This window comes from Neomonachus schauinslandi, chromosome X, assembly GCF_002201575.2.
Source record: "Neomonachus schauinslandi chromosome X, ASM220157v2, whole genome shotgun sequence".
Taxonomy (NCBI): Eukaryota; Metazoa; Chordata; class Mammalia; order Carnivora; family Phocidae; genus Neomonachus; species Neomonachus schauinslandi.
In genome coordinates, this window is record NC_058419.1 from 39,039,280 (window position 1) to 39,061,456 (window position 22,177).

At 34.2% G+C, this 22,177-nt stretch overlaps 1 protein-coding gene across 2 annotated transcripts in view; it reads right to left on the minus strand.

Moving 5' to 3' along the window:
* Positions 1-22,177, minus strand: part of COL4A5 (collagen type IV alpha 5 chain) — a 231,544-nt gene that overhangs the window by 18,520 nt on the left and 190,847 nt on the right. Inside the window, exons 37-43 of one of the 2 annotated variants that reach the window (XM_021678553.2) lie at positions 15,379-15,505; positions 12,451-12,531; positions 11,502-11,600; positions 10,923-10,973; positions 9,516-9,701; positions 7,810-7,818; positions 2,573-2,581 (exon numbers count right to left, since the gene is read on the minus strand). In XM_021678553.2, the coding sequence (XP_021534228.1) occupies positions 2,573-2,581; positions 7,810-7,818; positions 9,516-9,701; positions 10,923-10,973; positions 11,502-11,600; positions 12,451-12,531; positions 15,379-15,505 (562 nt within the window). The remainder of the gene's footprint in view (positions 1-2,572; positions 2,582-7,809; positions 7,819-9,515; positions 9,702-10,922; positions 10,974-11,501; positions 11,601-12,450; positions 12,532-15,378; positions 15,506-22,177) is intronic. The other variant, XM_021678559.2, reaches the window with a different exon arrangement.

A 22,177-nucleotide genomic window follows, 5' to 3' on the forward strand; every position in this document is an offset into this window, starting at 1 on the left:
CACTACTGTAGGGTGCCTGGGTGGCTCAGTTGGTTAAGCGACTGCCTTCGGCTCAGGTCATGATCCTGGAGTCCCTGGATCGAGTCCCGCATCGGGCTCCCTGCTCGGCAGGGAGCCTGCTTCTCCCTCTGACCCTCCCCCCTCTCATGTGTTCTCTCTCATTCTCTCTCTCTCAAATAAATAAATAAAATCTTTAAAAAAAAAAAAAAAGAATCACTACTGTAGGGCAATCAGGGATTCAAGCCATTTGTCTCATTGTGATTAACAGTAGATTGCTTTATTTTTTAAAAATATTTTATTTATGTATTTGACAGAGACACAGCGAGAGAGGGAACACAAACAGGGGGAGTGGGAGAGGGAGAAGCAGGCTTCCTGCTGAGCAGGGAGCCTGATGTGGGGCTCAATCCCAGGACCCTGGGAATATGACCTGAGCCGAAGGCAGACGCTTAACGACTGAGCCACCCAGGTACCCCAGATTGCTTTACTTATAAGTAGTTATTTTGTAAGTAGTATTTGTAAGTAGTTTTATTTAGCTTTTATTACTACGCAATTAAGATAGTTACTTAAGCTGTTTAATCTCATTTTAGTGACATGCTTACTAATAAATGGTAATATTTTAGTGTCAGAAATTTATTAATTCAATATAGTTCTTTTGAATTTATTTTAAACATGTTTTCATATTCTTTGCCTTTTAAATATTTCTGAAGAAAAATTCTGCATATGTCTGGTGAATAAATAAAATTATTTAAAATAGGATTTTGCTACGTTCTTTTCCTTATACTATGTTTTTAACTTTTCATTCTAAATAAAGATATCAGGTCCATTAAACAACCAACAAGATCTTATCAGTGGCCACATCTTTTGTCACTAGATGGGAAATAGCTGTTACTTGCTTGCTAAGCAGTGGCTGAAGCTAAGACCAACTAGTTCTGCCTTCAGAAACTAATTATGAAGCACTAAATGATGAACAAGCAACAGTTAGCACTTATACATTTTCTTCTTTGGTAACCTTAGTTTTTCATTGGTTTCAACAAAAAAGGAAGGTATGTAGTGATTACTTTTGAAGGAAATATTATAGGCAAATGAATTTAGAATACTTGAGTTCATGCTTACCTATGGACAAAGGGTCATCTTTCTGATCTGAGATAAAATTCAGACTTTAGTTCCCTTCCAATACTCTACCCAGAATCAATGACTACATGCTAACAAGGCAGCATGGCATATGGATTAAGAATGCTGGACTCTAGAGCTGGAATGCTGGGTTGGAATCCCAGCTCCAATAATTATTAGCTGTTAGACCTTAGGAAGTTTATTAATCTCTTTGGCCTCAATCTCCTCCTCTTTAAAATGGAAATAAGAATAGTACCTACTTCACCAGGTTGATCCAAGGATTAAATAAGATAATATGTATAAATTACTTAACACAGTGCCTGGTACATAGTAAGAATTATGTAAGAGGTTTTTAAAAATTGTTACTACTACTATTACCTTATTAGTAAAACTGAAAGTAAGAACATATCTTTAAAATATGAGTCCATTTTAAAACTTTCAGCTATTTCTATGTGATTTCATAATATAACACTATTCTATCTGGCACATGAGAAAGAGGAAGCATGTCCACAACTGTGTAACAACTGTTTTATCTTTAAACAGTTTAAATTATATAGTCCACCCAAGGCCAGCAACCAGACAGACACACTTAGAAATTCTCTTCCCAATCATAAAGTAAGGGTTGGAGTATTTTGCACTAAAATAAACAAACAAGAAAAACTGCTGAGCTCACACCCCTAGATAGGGTTTTCTAAGCAAAAGTATTAGTTTCATCCATAATGTATAATTTGGACTAGAAATCAGGTAGTAAATCGTCTTATTGGGGAAAAAAAATAAACTATCTGTTAATCAGCCTAACAATGAGGAAGTAAGATTAAGATGGGGAAAAAAAGGAATCATTTATGATCCTCTTCCCCAGTCTGAAAAGTTATCAGAATATTTGAAAAAAAATTAGGCATGTTATGGGCATTGTTCTTTCTGCAATTAAAAGAAAATACTGGGAAATTTACATGTTATTAATTCAGACCTTCCATTCTGGAGTCCCTCAAATTTAAATTAATGACTTGCTAATGACATAAGGGACATATACGTTTTATTTTTAATAGTACTCAATATTAACCCTCTTCCATTTTTGAAAATAGCCACATAAACACATGTCAGAGCAATGTCATGCAACAAAAACCAATATGCAGAGGTTACAAATAGGCCAGATGCCTGCCTAAAAATCTTAATGCAGTCTTCAAGATAACAACAAGTGTATATCCATTTAAAATTCAACATGTCTTCACATATGGATTACCTATTATGAAGCTACAAAGACCTAATGTCATTTCAAACTTGATTATAAACAAGTCACATTACCTTTACCAATATGTTAAATACCAGAGCAGGTAGTATTTGAGGATAACAGCCCTCTTCAATGACTTCTGAGTTACAGCAAAAAAACAAAAAGTGCATTTCTCTTATCATACATACAAAACATTAAAAAAAAAGAAAAGAATTGACCAGTGAAGAGTCTAACCTTGAAAACCTGGGAAGATCAGAGTTCACCAAAGCCCAAAGATCGATGTTAGCAGTATCAGACATCACACAGTACAAAATAAGATTATGAGTTAGAAGTGGTTCACATTATAGCACAAGTTAAACAATAATCCTCTTTGCCAGCATTTCTCATATCTACAGCATAATCAGTATGCAAACAGAACCATACAGAAGTGTAGATAGCCAAACATTTTCAAATAGAGCTTATTATAGGAAATAAGCTGCTCGCTTTCATTAATCCAAAAAATGGAAAACTCTACTAAAGATATCATGTTAACACTGCTACTGTGGCTTTCCAAAAGTTAGCATCTCAAACATTAAAGTTGGTAAGACAGTACCATTTCACTGATTGCCTTCCATTCCCTTCACAAAGGGATAATTTTAGATAAATGCTTACATTTATCTTGGCCTCTGCCTTCCTTTAGTAAAAACTCAAGGTGCAAATTTCTTGATATGTTCAGACCGCCTCAGAGAGGTACAGTTAACCTTAAAGGCCTCATTAGACAAAAATACAGAGATCACAGGTGACTAGAGAAATTAAAATATAAGTACACAATGGCTATTACCAACTGTACTTCTATTTGCCTTCTTTGAAAATCATTCTATGAAGCCACATTCTGATTTTTTTCCTAATTCATCAAGAAGCTTTCTTCTGTGAATTATTACTTATAACAAGTTATTTAAAGAGAAAGAGCCAATATGTATTTGTTCACCACTGAATGTTAAAATAAAGAGCCAAATTTTCCAAAAATGTGAAGACCATCAGTGAAGGGGTACATTAAGAATATTTTGACATGCAATATCCTACCCCAAACCACAGAAAATATCACATTTACTTTATTATTTTTCAATGCACATATTAAATCAGGCTATTAACTATTTAAAAAAAAGGATCATTACATAAAAAGATAAAAAGCCTATAAATAGGCCAACTCTTGGTTAATGTTAATTAACTATAAACACAATTTCCTTTCCTTAGAAGTCTTGCTATGATTTATAAACACTGAGCTTAGCAGAGAGAATAAATTGTGCTAGAGCACTGAATCTAGGATTTAGAAGACCTAGGGTCTGTTGTTGGTTCTACTATTTACATCTATGCGACTGTGGACAATTCAATCTCTGAGCTTGTTTTCTCACCCACATAATAGGAACAGTGTTATCTGCCCTAACCTCCCTCGCAGAGTTGTTTTAAAGGTCAAATTCCATTTTAAAAATATAGACCTGATATCTGCCATGTGCAAGGTGCTACAGGGTACACAAAGATTAGCTATACCCAAACTCTGCCTTCAAGGAGCTCTTAATAAAAGTACATTATATGGGGCGCCTGGGTGGCTCAGTTGGTTAAGCGACTGCCTTCGGCTCAGGTCATGATCCTGGAGTCCCGGGATCGAGTCCCGCATCGGGCTCCCTGCTCAGCAGGGAGTCTGCTTCTCCCTCTGACCCTCCTCCCTCTCATGCTCTCTGTCTCTCATTCTCTCTCTCTCAAATAAATAAATAAAAACTTTTTAAATAAAAAAATTAAAAAAAAAAGTACATTATATGATGTAAATGGTGGCATGTCACATAAATATAAAACATTATTATTACTGCCAGGCAATAAACTTTCAAGGCATTTAATAATTTGAAATTCAAAAGGCTAAAAATCAGCTTCTGTTTGTTTAAATGGTTTCTAAACCACATACAGAAAACTGACTCAAGACGACAGTTTGAGAGAGTCTGGCCACACAATTAGTTAAATAAAATAGAATTCCTACCTAAGATAATTCTGAATTTGAGTAAAGACATTTTATATATGTATTTGCTATAGAAGGACCAATAACAAGAATGCTTAGAAAAAAGTCACTGAAATATGTATTTTGGTCTGAGTAACTAACAAAGAAAACTTCAGATCATATCATAGCAAAACTTCTAAGATTTTAATTTCTAAGAATTAAAATTTTAATGAGTTATATGCCAAGTCAATTTTGTACATGAAGTGATCGATCCATTATTTCTCAAATGACCTAACAAAGTTTAACTGAAAAAAATAAAATAAAAATACCTAAAGTCTTGTACATCAGTGGTAATAACTAAAGATAAGCTTATGAATTGATTGGCAAATTTTATTTTATTTAAATTCAATTAGCCAACATATAGTATATCATTAGTTTCCGATGTAGTGTTCAATGATTCATCAGTTGCATATAACATCAATTTTAAATCCAGTTTCCACTTAAGGTTGTAGTCTTCAACTGTTGCAAAGAAGAGAACACTGTAGATACCAGGTTCCAATAACTATGTAATTTAGAGTACATCTGGTAAATAAGATGTCAAGTTGGTTTAAAAGTGATGTGGCTACTTCCCTGTTTCTTCTTTGAATATAATCTAGTGCCCCAGAAGAAAGCAATCTTCTAGCCAACACTAAAATCTGGAAGTGATCAAGGCAGCAGACTTTTATGCAAGTCAGAAAGGGGAGTACTCAAAATTACTTCAAAGTATACCCTAAGTTTTCTCTTTATCATGGTGATAGTTAAATAGTATGCACTTGTCCTAATCTTTTTGAAGACATCCATTTAGGAAAAACTCAAGAAGCAGTTAATAAGGATTGGTGGAACTTATGAGGTAACAGAAAACAAGAGAGTGGAGGCAAGGTCCAGTGTGCTGTAACTAAGAGTCTCCTAAAATGGCAGAAGCAGCTTTGCTTCATCACTTATTATATTTATAACTAGAATAAGAAGCCAGATCATAAGCATTGAGCCATACAACTGCCTTTGTCAGAGGATGATATATGTTACTAGTAAAACAGACACTGAACAGAGCACTGGGAAGCCCTAAGTCAGATTCCCAGCTATGCCAGTGACTAACAGTATGACCTTGAGCAAGCTTCTTAACATCTTTGGACCTCAGTTTTCTCGTATGTGATGAAGATTCTCTCCTTAATTAAACTTTAGACAGGCTCCCCTGACCCTTCCTCTCAACTAGGCCTCATTCTTTGGCCCTGTTTTTGGTATGCTGAAGTCTAGTTTTAGCAAGAATCCTTGAGCAAGTCAGTTTACAGAGAGTCCCCCCACTGTTGATATCTGATCAAGTCCCTTATCCCCCAACCTTGATGTCTAAGTCTTTGGCCTGACTTTAGCAAGAATTCTATTAGGCCAGTTTAGCAAGAATCTACCTACCCTTGATGTTTCATGTTAGTAACTTTTCATCTACTGACTCCCTCACTCTGCTGGTTGACTAAAATCCCCATTTATCCTTGTTGTATTCAGTTGAGCTCAGTTTCTTTCCCCTATTGCAACTGTCTCTCCCCTACTGCAATAGTCTTAAATAAAACGTGTCTTGCCATCTTTAACAAGTGTCTGGTGAGTAATATCTCTTTGAAAAGTATAAAACTTAGGTCACTTCTCGATCAGATACTCTATGGCTCTATGAAATTATAGGTTTGTGGAAGGAGTGATGTAGTAAGTAGGAATAGGTAACTAGGGAATCTGTTCAGATAAGATGGCTTCCTAAAAAGAATCTTGAAAAATTACGAATTTTTAATTCATAAAATTTCCTGCCATTCCCAATAGTCAGAACTTAGGAATATACTTTTTCCCCATTTTAGTTCCTCCTTAGAAATTTAAAAAGGTCTATTTATCTTGAAATAATAAACACATTCAGATATTTGTGGTTCCTTTTACTCCTAATTAGGTTAACATCCCTCACTGTGAATCAGCAATTTTCCATTGGACAGCTCCCAATAACTATTCTTCAGTGTGTAATGTTTTTATGTGTATAATTCAAATAAGAGTAAGAGGCTTCTAATCTGTGTCGGTTGTATGGAATTTTTTTACTCTATACCTATTAGTTCATTTTCATAGCAGGAGAATTTAAAACTTTGTGACAACCCAAAATGTGAAGATGGGATGGTTTGAAAAATTACAAGAGTTGTGGCAAGTCAAGAATTGCATATTTGCAGGATTTGATAATACATATTATTGTTTTAAAAAGAATGCCTTTTCAAGGATTTGGAGAAAGGGGAACCCTCCTGCACTGTTGGTGGGAATGCAAACTGGTGCAGCCACAGTGGAAAACAGTATGGAGGTTCCTCAAAAGTTAAAACCAGAACTACCCTATGATTCAGCAATTGCACTACTAGGTATTTACCCAAAGAATACAAAAATACTAATTCAAAGGGATACATGCACCCTGATGTTTATAGTATTTTATCTATATTATCTATAGTAGCCAGATTATGGAAAGAGCCCAAATGTCCATAGAATGATGAGTGGATAAAGAAAATGTAATATATATATATATATATATATATATATATATACATACATATATATAAAATGGAATATTACTGAGCCATAAAAAAGAATGAAATCTTGCCATTGGCAACAACATGGATGGAACTAGAGGGTATTATGCTAAGCAAAATAAGTCAGTGAGAGAAAGACAAATACCATATGACTTCTCTCATATGTGGAATTTAAGAAATAAAACAAATGAGCCCAGGGAAAAAAAGACAGAGACAAACCAAGAAAGAGATTCTTAATTATAGAGAACTGATGGTTCGTGAAACAGGTGATGGGGATTAAGGAGTACATTTCTCGTGATGAGCAATGGATATTGTTTGTAAGGTTGAATCACTAAATTGTAACTGAAACTAATTTACACTGTATGTTAACTAACTGGAATTTAAATAAAAAGTTAAAAAAAGAATGCCTTTTGGAGGATTGTTTGATTTCATTTACATTAATAGATATAAAACAAAAATAAGAAATATACTCTACTCTGAAGGTAAAGGTAAAATATTATACAATACACTTTTGGGTACTATAAATGTTTGACTAAAAATTACAAAAAATATATGAATTTTAAAATGTTAGTTTTCCTAACTAGGTAATTTTGGGTTATTCCAATAGATAGAAACATTGGACTCTACAGTTCTTTCAGCTTTCAGAGACAGATCAACATGTAAGAACTGAATTGGCATATATGCTCTTAAAATACATTCAAGCACTTGAAAATATTAGGTAGAGGTATATATATATATGTATGTATATATATATATATATGGAGAGAGAGGAATTACATATAGAATTATATACTTATACACACATATACATATATGTATACATATATATGTATATATGTATAACTATATATACACACATACATATAAATATATATAAAAATTTAAGAAAAGTTTCAAAGTTCATGCAGTTACTACTTTGGAGTTAAGGAGCTAACCTGGAGGACCTGGATAGGGATCAAAGTTCACCAAGGCCCAATGTCATCATTAACAAAAAGGAAAAATATCAAAATTGTTAGCAATATCAAGAAACTAAAGCATTACACTAACTTCTTTCAAGTTAAACTTTAATTCAATAAAAGAATACTCTGGAAGTTCATATTCATGCACCTGTAGATAAACCAAATTATTACCACTTAGCATCAGCACTAAAACAAAGACAGCACATGTGACATATTTTGAAGGACAAAAAAAACATTTTTATAATAATCGTTACCATGAGCTCAAAAACAACTAATTCTAAGATCAATTGGGTTTAAAACTCCATTTTAATTTGCAGTTTATGAATAAACTGAGATGTCGCAAACTACTCATGAGGAAGGTGTTCTTCTTCCTACTATTTAGAAACAGTAATTTTTAAAAGCACTTTTGTGACTAATGTCTTTATGCTGACACATTTCACAAAAATGTTCCACAGTGAGCTCCATTACCAGTAAAAAACAAATAATCAGAGTGCTGATTAAAACATAAAAAATGATAATAGTTTGGTTTATTTTGTAATTATTGCATGCATAACCAAGCAAGACATTGGTGTCAATTCTTCACATGCAAGAGTTAATATGGCTGAGGTGATTTTCACTGGTTTTCTTCAATAGTAAAACAAGGTAAAACTCTGAACACCCTCTATAAACAGTCAAGTCAGATCAGATAAAATCTGGTTTTGAAATGATCCTCTGGACAAAGTATGTGATCCCATTGGATTCATGTTTTCAGAGCATATCTTATTAAAATTAACTCCAATCACTTCAGAGTTTATGGTAATTTAAATGGAGATTTTTATTTTTAAATACATTTAAAAAATGAGTCAGAGATTTTCAAAGGCTAAAAGGACAACTGTTTTGTTTCTTTAACCTTAGATTTCTCTTATTATTTTAAATCAATGAAGGCCAAGTTTTTAATTTCTCAAAATATAAAAACTGAATATTAAGTCCCAAAAATCTGTTAATAATCTGTCACCAGTGGTTGGGCTCAGCAACATTAATCCCAGATGAAAACAAGCATTTCCAAACAGCAAAATGAAGTGACACAGCACATACACAAAATGAAAAGCGAACATTGGATGCAAAATTGAGACTACAAGAGCAGTTAACACAAGACAAATGAGGTATAGACATGAAGCTGGTATGAAGAGATCGCTATTCAATTTAATCATGCTGTGATGTTGAAGATAAATTTGATTGCCTAGTTCCTAGAGAAGATAAAAAATTTTTTATTGTGCTTGGTGACATTTGCTGATCATATGAGAGAACCATAGCAACACTTTGGTATGGACCACAAGCATCTATGGGGTGATCACTAAAATGATTTCTGTGATGACATGCTGAGAAGCTCACATTAAAAATGCAGATGGCATTTTGCTGCCAGGTTATCAGTATAGTTTTATGTTTTTATTAAAGACTAATAAATCCACTATTTCCTTTTTTCCTCCAAGTTAGTTTTAGTTCAACTTTAAGTAAATGATGAAAGGCGTTACTGAAAAGAATTATTAGATGCTACAGAAATGGATGGAGCTAGGTATAAACCAAGCTATTTACTTGTAATAAGTTCTTACAGAGTCTTAAGTCCTAAAAACTGAATAACCTGCCAGCAAAATGAAATAAATTAATGAATAAACAGACTATTCCCCTACCACTCATGTACATACCTGGTCTCCCAGGAGGACCCTGGGGCCCAGGGTTGCCTTTAGGGCCTTCCAGAGCTGGACCCGGAGAACCAGGAGGGCCTGGGGGACCCTGCACACCAGGGAAACCCTGAAAGCCTGGTTCTCCCTTTGGACCAGGAAGGCCAGGGTTTCCTGGAATGCCAGGTAATCCTCCATCACCCTTTTGACCTATGAAAGCAAAGTGACAGTAGGAAACAAATTAGATACTGCCTGTATTAGGCTTGCCTATAAGGCTAAATCTATTCATTCTTATTAGAACAAGTGATGGGATTTGCTAGGATCATTTCTATCTCCCACCAAATTCCTCACCCGTCCAAAAAACCCATTCGTTTTATGAAATATATTCAACTGCTTACAGAAATATTTATTAGAGTATGTATAGAAATATAAAAACAGTAATAGCTTGGATCCTGAAAGATACCCTTTGTATTAGGACACAGAGCAAAGATCACATGATCAGTAGCTGTGAGAAAATAAAAATCGAAAAAATAGAAAGGTTTAAAGTATTGGCATGAACAGGTTAGAGATGGCTTGGGGAAATTCCTTGAAGAAATATTTTGAGGCTAATTTTGAGACTAATGAAGATATGGATCTTCAGTGGTTGCTGTATGTCCCTGAAGACAATTCTATTCAAGATTTAGAATCCCAACCCAGACAAACTATTCTCAACATTTTTTTTCTACACCACCAACATACCTGAAAGCGATGTAACAGTGGCACATTAAAGTGATAATTTTGACATTGGGATCATGGGAAGGATATAGGAATTTCTAGGAGATATGTCTGTAGTTTGAAAAAAAACTTCCATAGAATAGCTAATGGTCACTTCAGAACATAAACAGGCACATCTGTACACACAATCAGTCATTCAATTAATGCTTTGGTGCTTACAATGAAAAGTAAGAACAAGTGAGGGCACGTAGATGTATATGAGCACATACCCACCCAAAACGCAAGATGTATACTAATATGAAGTTTTTCATTTTTGTTATTGGTAACATATTTCTAAAGAGTTTCCTTATATTACTTTGGTTTTGTTTCCATAGGGAGAAAAGAGGATTTTTTTTTCCAGCTGAAAGACTTTAAAAAAATTTAGTGAAATCTACCTCTTTCTACAATTTTGCTTTCTTTATCATTTCCTCAGCAGTTACTTATGAAATTAACAAAGGGATATTTATATGTAAATTTCCTTAAGAATGCATTTTTATGTAGCACAACTCTTTCTACTAAATTGTTAATTAAGAACTGCTTTAAGATATAACTTTAGCTTTGAGTTTTCTGGGGTTGTATGTGCATTTTATAACAGTAAGTGGTGAAGATGGAAAAATAAATGTACTGGAGCACATTCTCTTTATATGGACTGATCTAGTATGTTTTATGAAAGTTTACCAGAAAGTCCTGGGAGTCCAGGGGGTCCTGGGATTCCAAAGCCCGGCTGACCTGTCAGAGCATAAATCCAAACTCTCAAATAGATAATAATAAATGAAACAAGGACAAATTATTTTGGCTCATTCAGTTTTTTACTGAGTGCTACTATGTTATATGAAACATGCAGAAGATTTGTTTTCAACATGGAACCACAATTCAAACATGAGAAAACTATAAAGACATATTCTACTTGTGATAAGTGTTAAATATATCTTTATATACATATAGATCTATAAATGGAATATAGATTGCATAGTGAAACGAGGTCATCCAGAAAGGATAAAAACAGCTGGGTAACTTCCTCACATGAAAAACTGGGCAAGAAAGGATATGGAGTTTTTTATAAGAAGGAGCAACCTGATTGATAAACGTGAAGTAATATTCTCAGTAGAGTGCAAGAAGGTACTTAGGAAGGGAAAAGTGTATAGCAGCTTAGAGGTTAAGAAAGAAGATATAATTTCATTGTGGGTGAAAAAGGGCAAAAGTTAAAGAAGACAAGGAAGAAATTAGAAAATTAGGAACAATGAAAAAATATAGCACCTGGTTCACCCTTCTGTCCAGCTGGTCCAGGAATACCATCTTGACCTGGGTTGCCTTTTTCACCTGGAGGCCCTGGTGGCCCAGGACGACCTCCACCACCTAAAGCACAGGGTACAGCAGGTTATACCTATCCTCCCAATTCCCTTTCCTTCCATATTCCCCATTCTCTCCATACTAGCTTCAAATAGTTCTATCCAAATGACACAAAGTACCCGAGACACCCCTTTAAATGACGAAATCTTGTGAAAAAGCAGCACAGAAGGAATAAAGGCTAATAAGGAAGAACTTTATCATTCACTCAGTATCCAAAAACTTCCAGTTTCTCATTTTTTTTTTTTAAAGATTTTATTTATTTATTTGACAGAGAGAGACACAGCGAGAGAGGGAACACAAGCAGGGGGAATGGGAGAGGGAGAAGCAGGCTCCCCGCAGAGCAGGGAGCCCGATGCGGGACTCGATCCCAGGACCCTGGGATCATGACCTGAGCTGAAGGCAGTCGCTTAACCAACTGAGCCACCCAGGCGCCCTCCAGTTTCTCATTTTAATCTAGCTTTAGAATATCAAGGAGGGTAAGGTGTGGGGGTGGAATGGGGTGCTATTATAGGCCTCATATGTGGGGCCAGAGAAGTGACTTGCTTTAGAACTCAGTAAACAACAGTGCTACACTTTGCCATTCCGAAAAATACCAGAGCTTCCACTAATTGTAGGATATTTGAAATAACTCTCCCTGGAAAGAGCCCCCCCAAATAAGGTTCCAAAGTAATAATTTTAAGTAACTTTTTTTGAGTTGTTCACTTAAAAAAAAAAAAAAAGTTGTTTCCTTTGTACCTAACAAGTAGAACTAAGTTTCTTTGTCTTAAAACTGTTCACAGCTCCCAGAAATGATATGACTTTCCCAAAATGAATATGAGCCTTAGTTTTACAACTAATCCTTAGGTTTCATGCTTACCTACAGGACCAGGTTCTCCTGGAAGGCCAGGGTTCCCAGGAGGACCATTAATACCTTTTGCTCCAGGAAGTCCTGGGGTTCCTAGAATAAAGAGTTCAATTTAGTAATAGAAGAAAAACTGCATTGCTTTAAGAGTTACAACTCAAACTTACAATTTATAGAGTTAGAACAGAAACAGTGAAGAATAGGGGGAAAAACAAGGAAGATGCTGGTATTTGCTCAATATTTTTAAGAATAATTTTAAGTTTTAAAGTGATTTATCCAGAGGCTGGCATTATTATATATTCATAATAAAAATAATCACCAAAATATTACATTGGTAGAACTGGTAGGATTCCACTGTATGGATATACCAATTTTTTAATCCATTCATCTATTATCAGACATTTGGGTCATTGTCAGGTTTTAGGTATTATGAATATCTATTCAATTTACGGAAATCTGTTCTACTTCCAGTTTTTAGCTATTATGAGTAACACTGCTATGAATATTTCTGCACCAGTATTTTTGCGGATATATGTCTTAATTTATCTTGGATAAATACCTAGATAGGAATGGAACTGCTGAGTCAGAGTAGGCATATGGTGCATCTTATTAAAAAGAAAAAACCTGCCAAACTAATTGACACTCACAACAATGTTTCAGAATTCCAGTTGCTTCAGATCCTTGTACAACATATGGTGATATCAGTTGTTTTAATAATAACCATTCTGGTAGGAATGTAGTGCTACTTCATTGTGGTTTGAATTTGCATTTCTTTGATGGCTAATAATATTGATCACCTTTCCATGTGCTTATTGGCCATCCATATATCTTCTTTTGTGAAACGTCTGTTCATAGTTTTCCCCATTTAAAAAAAGTGGATTGTATATCTTGTTATTATTGAATTGTATAAGTTCTTTATATATCCCAGATATCAGTCATTTGTCAGATATATGTTTTGCAAGTCTGTGGCTTCCCTATTCATTTCCTTAATGATGTCTTTTGATGAGCAGAACAGAAGATCCCAGGTTCTTTAAAAGAAAAAAAACCAGTGTGGAGCAATTGAATATCTGTTTGAAAAAAAATGAACCTTGACCCCTACTTCACACCATAAAAATATTTTTATTCGAACAAATCATAAACCTAAATATAAAAGCTTAAACCTTAAATGTTACAGAAAAAATAGAAGGATACATCCATAAACTTGAGTAGGCAAATATTTTATAATAGGACACAAAAAGCACTAACTATGAAAGAAAATTAATAAACTGGACTTTACTAAAATTAACTTTTGAAAAAAAATTAGCAACTTTTGTTCATCACACAACAGTATTAAGAAAACGTCATCACACAACAGCATTAGGAATGAAAGGCAAATTTGAGACAGAAAGAACATATTTGTAATACATGTATCTGACAAGGACTCATATCCAGAATATATAAAGAACTACTCTGAATCAATAAGAAAAAAGGGTAAACAATCCAATAAATGTGAGCAAAACAACATGGAGCAGGCATTTCCAAAAGATGCTATCCAAAGGGCCAATAAGAATATGGAAAGGTGTTTAATATTGTTATTCATTTAAAAATGTAAATTAACACTTCAATGAGACACTTCTATGTACCCACCAGAACAGCTAAAATTATAAAGACTGACAATACCAAATGAGGTGAGGACATGGGCAACTGGACATTTCACAATACAAAGTACTAACCACAATATAATCATGACAAGCCACCAGTAGCCACCCAGGAACATTTCATAGATTGCATGTGAGACTGTAATTTATAAAACCACTTTGGAAAACTGGCACCATCTACTAAAGTGAAACGTATACCTACTCTATGATTCAGTAATTCTACTATCAAGTTATTGTCTAAGAGAAATGAGTATGTATGTCCACCAAAAGACATGTCAAAGAATGTTAATAGCATCTTTTTTTTAATAGTCTCAAACTGGAAACAACCCAGGAGTCCATCAACAGGTGAATGGGTTATTGATTATTATGTATTTCTTCAATGTACTATTACAGAGTAATTATAAAAAAAAAAAAACAAACTACTGACACATGCAACAAGACAAATGAATCTTACAGGCATGAGTGAAAGAAGCCAGACAGAAGGATATATACTGTATGATTCCATTTATATTAATTTCAAAAACAGGTGAAATTACTTGATGGTAATAATAGTGTTACCTTGGCGGGGGGGTGGTTTCACTGTGAAGGGGCATGGGTAAAACTTTATGGGGCAAGGAAACTATTTTATATCTTGATATGTGTGGTGGGTACATGTATATATATACGGGTGAAAACTCATCTATAGTCTAGTACATTTTACTCTACATTATACTTCAATAAAACGTTAAGGAAAAGATAACCAAAGGCCCACTCTATCCATGCCACTGTGCGATCCAAAAGACAAACAAACGAACAAATTAAATACAAGCATAAACAGAGCAGATAGTATAACTGTAGTTCAGGCTACCTACTTGACTATAATGCTAAGTCCCTTTGCTTGCATGACTCAGTCCTTGTCATATAAAAGAACTGAACAGCTGTCCTACCAAAAGCCACCTACCTGTGTGCCTGAGCACAACTTTCTAAGAGAATCAGCGGCAGGCTAAGATCTGGTAGTGTATATTATCACCTACAAAAATAGTAAGGTCTCTTAATTGACTTGTGGCTAGCAGTCAAAGATTGAAAAATGCTCTACCAAACAGTTTTTGCCCAGAGGATATTGTCCTGCTGAGCTGGTAATACTCATTCTCATTTTATACAGAAAGAAATTTGGGCAAAGAAAAGTTAAAGAGCTGGTTCAAGATGATGTTGCTAGTCAGTATCTCATTGGGAAACAGAATAGCAGTCTGCCAAATAAGTTGCTCTGTGGTATGGGTTAGAGTTGATAGGAAGGAGAGAAGGAAGCATTTAAGAAAAGGAATATTACCAGGGAATCCAGGAAGGCCTGGCTGTCCTTTTGCTCCAGGGGTCCCTGGTAATCCAGGCAAACCAGTATCTCCCCTAGAACCTTTGATTCCAGGGTTTCCTGGGTATCCAGGCAGACCAGGTTCACCCTAAAACCACGAATAAGAAGATAAAACTGAGTCTCTACATGACTTAGATTGTATAACAACATAACATTATTTATAGAGCTTTTATTATATGTCAGGCACTCTGCTAAGTGCTTTACATAATATGTTTTGTTTAATTACTTGTAGAAATTTAGCCTGAAAATGCTTTGTTTAATCATCACAACAGCTCTTTGAGTTAGGCTTTATCATCTCTATTTATAAATGAGAAAACTGAATCTTGGAGAACTCAAGTGCCTAATGGCTCTAGCAAGCAGCAGAATTAGAATGTGAACCAAGTCTGTCAGACTCCAGAGTTCATGCTATTTCTAAAATATGTAAATGTATTATCTCATTAATCCTTAACAATTTGGTAAGAAATACACTATCCTATTTTACAGTGTTGCAACTAATAAGTTGTGGGGTCTGCATTTGGATCCAGATAGTCTGATTTGAACCTGTGATTGTTATCCCTAGTATGCTACAATGAAATTCACTGCTTACAATAATTATGTCCAACAATAGTTACAGTAGGTTCTACTGCAAAAAGTAAATTTAATCTTAACATGAATACGTCTAGCAATTCTTCAGTGAACATCTCAAATCCCATATCCTCCATGAAGCCTTCTAGGACAAAGAAAGCTTATGCTAAGAATGTAGGGAAGGTTCTTATTCTGTCAAATCAATAATGGTTTCACATATGCATGTCTTGATTCTTCAACTACACTGAACATTCCTTTGGAGTCAGGGACAATTCATATGTAACCACTTTTGCTCAGTGAACTTTTGCATTATGTTTCCTTCTAATAGAGCCTTAGAATTCATACCCACTTTCACAAGTTAAAACAAGTTTTCCCCGATAACAATGAGAACATGCTGTAACTCTAAATCTACCAGTGTCCACTGCTTTGCTCATGAGGATCATGACCTCTCCAACAAAGTGTCACTGTTCAACATCATCTACTGAATATCTCCTTCTCCATTTAGTGCTTGTGCTTGTCTAGGTGAATAAGATCATCTATTTGTGACTCAAATGATTCTGCATTATGGCAAAAGCCTTTTTAACTAATTCCTTTTCTCCTTACATCCCATTGGGCTGGGAATATATGTATTTTGGTCTGAACCCTTATAAATCAAACATCTAGCACATTTTAAAAATTTTATTATGTTATGTTAATCATCATACATTACATCATTAGTTTTTGATGTAGTGTTCCATGATTCATTGTTTGCATATAACATCTAGCACATTTTTACACACATAATAGGTATACAATTAAATTCTGGATTGAACTGGTTCCACCTTAGATATTTACACAGAAAAGCTTTGAATAAACTATCATAATTCTTCTTGTTATTCATGAACCAATGACATTTATATATCAAAATGAAAAACAAGAAGAAAATTCCAATAGTCTGCTAATGGTAAACTTGAAAGGCAATAAACAAGCTCCTGGTGATTTATGATAAAGTATGTTAAGTTCTACAAACAACCCAAATCTCTTAATTTCAACTAGCACTTGGTTCCCCACTACAGTTCTCACCACTCTACGGCCCTATTCTAAATTGTATAAAGAAAGTAAATATTTCACCAGGGCTTCTGAAAAGGACTACAATTTGCTAGTTTAAGTTTTATCTAAGTTTTTATCATTCATACACTTTCAGAGAAAGCAATGAGCTTCCAAAAAGGTAAGCAAGAAGAAATAAAAAATGAGAGTTTACTCAGAACATCAACAAACTGGCCAGAAATCTTGTAAATCACTCTGAGAAAGGAAAATTCTATTTACAAAGCAAAAGCTTGATAGGACTTGAATAGACTTAAGCCACAAATATCTACATTTGTTCAAATGTTAACCTTTGATATAATTCTTTTTTTATTAAGATAAAACTGACATATAACATTAGTTTCAGGTATACAACACAATTTGATATTTATATATATTGTAAAATGATCACTACAATAAATCTATTTAACATCCATCACCATACATAGTTATAAAATTTTGGGTTCTTGTGATAAAAACTTTTTTTTTTACTCTCTTAGCAACTTTCAATATACAATACGGTATTAACTATAGTCACTATGCTGTACATTACATCCAATGACTTATTTAGTTTATAGCTAAGTCTGTACTTTTTAACCCTCTTCACCCATTTCACCCACCCTCCAATATTCCACCCCCATATCTGGCAACCACAACTTTGTTCTCTGTATCTATTAGCTCATTCTCTAAAAATTTTTGTCTACTTATTTATTTTTAGATTCCACATATAAATTAGATCATATGGTATTGGTCTTTCTCTAACTTATTTCACTTAGCATCATACCCTCAAGGTCCATTCATGTTGTCACAAATGGCGAGATTTCATTCTTTTATATGGCTCAGTAAAACCGCCTTGTATATATATCCCACATTTTCTTTATCCATTCATATACCAATGGACACTTAAGTTGCTTCCACATCTTGACTACTGTAAATATAGTACAATGTATATGGGGATGTGTATATCTTTTCAAGTTAGTGTTCTCATTTTCTTTAGATAAATATCCAGAAGTTGAATTGATGGATCATATGATAGTTCTTTTTTAATTTTTTTGAGGATCCTCCATGCTATTTTTCATAGTGGCTGTACTAATTTACATTCTCACCAACAGTACACAAGGCTTCCCATTTATCACCATCTTTGCCAACACTTGCTAAAACTTGTCTTTTTGATAATAGCCATTTTAACAGGTGTGAAGTGATATCTCATTGTGGTTTTGATTTGCATTTCCCTGATGATTAGTCATGTCAAATACCTGTTGGCCCTTTTCATGTACCTGTTGGCCCTTAGTATGCATTCTTTGGAAAAATGTCTATTCAGTTTCTCTACCCATTTTTAATTGGATTCTTTGTTTCGTTTTTAATGACTGTATGAGTTCTTTGCGTATTTTGGATATTAACTCCTTATTGACATATGATTTGCAAATATTTTCTCCCATTCACTAGGTTGCCTTTTCACTTGGCAACTTCCCTGGCTGTGCAGATTAGTTTGATGTAGCCAAACTTGTTTATTATGTTTTTATTGCCTTTGTTTCTAGAGACACATCCAGAAGAACACTGCCAAGACCAATGTCAAGGAGCTTACTGCCTGTTTTCTTCTAGGAGTTTTATGGTTTCGGGTCTTACATTTAAATCTTTAATCCATTTTGAGTTCATTTTTGTTTATAGTATAAGATAGTAGTCTAGTTTCATTCTTTGCCTGTGGCTGTAACTTTTCCCAACACCATTTATTAAAGCAACTGTGCTTTCCCCATTGCATATTCTTGCTTCCTTTGTCATAAACTGACTATATTTGTGTGGGTTTATTTCTGGGCTCTCTGTTCTATTGCATTGATCTGTGTGTTTGTTTTAATGCCAATACCATATTATTTTGATTACTATAGATAGTTGTGTAATATAGTTTGAAATTAGGGAGTATGATACCTCCAGCGTTGTTGTTCTTTCTCAAGATTGCTTTGGCTAGGGGCGCCTGGGTGGCTCAGTCATTAAGCGTCTGCCTTCAGCTCAGGTCATGATCCCAGGGTCCTGGGATTGAGCCCTGCATCCAGCTCCCTTCTCTGCGGGAAGCCTGCTTCTCCTCTCCCACTCCCCCTGCTTGTGTTCCCTCTCTGTGTCTCTGTCAAATAAATAAAATCTTAAAAAAAAAAAAAAGATTGCTTTGGCTATTCAGAATCTTTTGTGGTTCCATACAAATTTTAGGATTATTTCTTCTATTTCTTTGAAAAAATAGCATTGGGATTTTGATGAGGATTGCAGTGAATCAGTATATTGCTTTGGGTAATATGGACATTTTAACAATATTAATTCTTCCAATCCATGAGCATAGAATAATTTCACATTTATTTGTATCTTCAATCTCTTTCATCAATGACATAGTTTTCAGAGTATAGGTCTTCCACCTCCTCAGTTAAATTTATTCCTAAGTATTTTATTCATTTTGATGCAATTATAAATGGGAATGTTTCCTTAAATTCTCTTTCTGATAGTTGGTTGTTAGTATATAGATATGCAACAGATTTCTGAATGTTGACTATGTACCCAGTGACTTTACTGAATTTACTAGCTCTAACAGTTTTTGGTGGAGTCTTTAGGGTTTTTTTTAATAAATATAAAGTATAAATATACATACACACATATACATTTATTTTTCTGCAAATAGTGACAGTTTTTACTCCTTCTTTTGCAATTTGGATGCCTTTCATTTCTTTTTCTTGCCTAATTGCTCTGGCTAGGATTTCCAATGCTATGTTGAATAAAAGTGGCAAAAGTGGGCATCCTTGTTTTGTTTCTAATCTTAGAGGAAGAACTTTCAGCTTTTCACAACTGAGTATGATGTTTTAGCTGTGGGCTTCTCATGTATGACCTTTATTATGTTGCAATACATTCCCTCTATATACCCACTTTGTTGAGAGTTTTTATCATAAATGGATGTTGAATTATGTCAAATACCTTTTCTGCATCTATTGAAATGATCATATGATTTTTATGCTTTATTTTATTAATGTGATGTATCATATTGATTGATTTGTAGATGTAAACCTCATCTGTGCATCTCTGGAATAAATTTCACTTGATTGTGGTATATGATCCTTTTAATTGTTGTATTGTTTAATTTGGTTTGCTAATATTTTGTTGAGCATTTCAGCATCTATGTTCATCAGGGATACCGGCCTGTAATTTTCTTTTTTGTGTGGTGTCCTTGACTGGTTTTGGTATCAGTGTAATGCTGGCCTCATAAAATGAGTTCAAAAGTGTTCTCTCTTCTTCAATTTTTTGGAAAAGTTTGAGAAAGATACATATTAAATCTTTAAATGCTTGGTAGAATTCACCAGTGAAGTTGTGTAGTTCTGGATTTCTGTTTCTTTGGAGGTTTTCTGGATTACTGATTCAATCTGTTTACTAGTAATCGGTCTATTCAGATTTTCTATTCCTTCATGATTCAATCTTGGAAGACTGTATGTTTATTGGAATCTATTCATTGCTTCTAGGCTCTCCCAATTTGTTGGCATATAATTATTTGTAATAGTCTTATGATCTTTTGTATATCTGTGGTGTCAGTTGTAAATCCTTCTCTTTCATTTCTGATTTAATTTAATTTAATTTTTTATTTGAGCCCCCTCTTGGTGAGTCTAGCTAAAGGTTTGTCAATTTTGCTTATCCTTTCAAAGAACCAGCTCTATTTTTAGTCTCTATTTTATTTATTTCTACTCTGACCTTTTTTTATTTCCTTCCTTCTACTAACTTTGGGCTTCATTTGTTTTTCTTCTTGTTGTTCCTTTAGATGTAAATGTAGTTTGAGATTTTTCTTGTTCCTTGAGGTAGGCCTGTTATCACTATGAACTTCCCTTTTAGAGCAGCTTTTGCTTCACACCATAGATTTTTGAAAGTTGTATTTCTGTTTTCATTCTTCTCAAGGTATTCTTTCTATTTCTCCTTTGATTTCTTCTTTGGCTCACTGGTTGTTCAGTAGCATGTTGTTTAATCTTTATCCATTGATGTAAGTGGGATATTAAAGTCCCCTACTATTAACTGTATTGCTGTCAATTTTTCCCTTTAGGTTTGTTAATATTTATTTATTTAGGTGCTTCTATGTTGGGTGCATTAATATTTACCAATGTTATACCCTCTTATTAGATTGATCCCTTTATCATATGTAATTCCCCTGTCTTTTAATACTGTCTTTGTTTAAAAGTCTATTTTGTGTGATACAGTTTTTTTTTGGTTTCCATTTGTGTGGAATATCTTTTTCCAGCCCTTTACTTTCAGTCTGGGTGTGTCCTTATACTTAAAGTGAGTTTCTTGTAGGTAGCCTATTAACTGGGTCTTTTTAAAAATCCAGTCAGTCATGCAATGTCTTTTGACTGAAGAATTTAGTCCATTCACACTTAAAGTAATTATTGATAGGTATGTACCTACTGTCATCTTGTTCATTGTTTTCTGGCTGTTTTGTAGTTCCTCTCTGTTGTTTCTTCTTCTTTTGCTCTCTTATGTTGTGGTTTGATGACTTTCTTTAATGCTATTATATTTTCTTATTATCTTTTGTGGATCTATTATAGGTTTTTGCTTTGTGGTTACCAAGAGGCTCACAGATAACAGCCTAGATTAAAATCTTTTTAAAGTTGATAGTAACTTGAGTCTGAACACATTTGAAAACTACATTTTTACTCCCCCCTCATTTTATGTCTTTGATGTCACATTTTACATCTTCTCATTTTGTGCATCCCTTAACTTATTATTGTACTTAGAGTTACTTCTACTTTACTTTTGTCTTTTAACCTTCATACTAGATCTGTAAGTGATTAATCCACTACTTTTACTATAGATTTACTTTTACCTTTGAGATTTATACATTCACATATGTTTTCTTGTCACTAATTAATACACTTTCTTTTCAGCTTAAAGAAGTCCCTTTTTAATATTTCCTGTAAGGCCAGTTTAGTGGTGATGAGCTCTTTTAGCTTTTGATTGTCTGGAAAAGTCTTTATCTGTCTGTCAACTCTGAATGATAACCTTGCTGGGGAGGGTATTCTTGTTTGGAAGTTTCTTCCTTTCAGGATTTTGAATATATTGTCCCATTCCCTTCTGGCCTACAAAATTTCTGCTGAAAAATCTGCTTGTAGTCTTATTGGGGTTC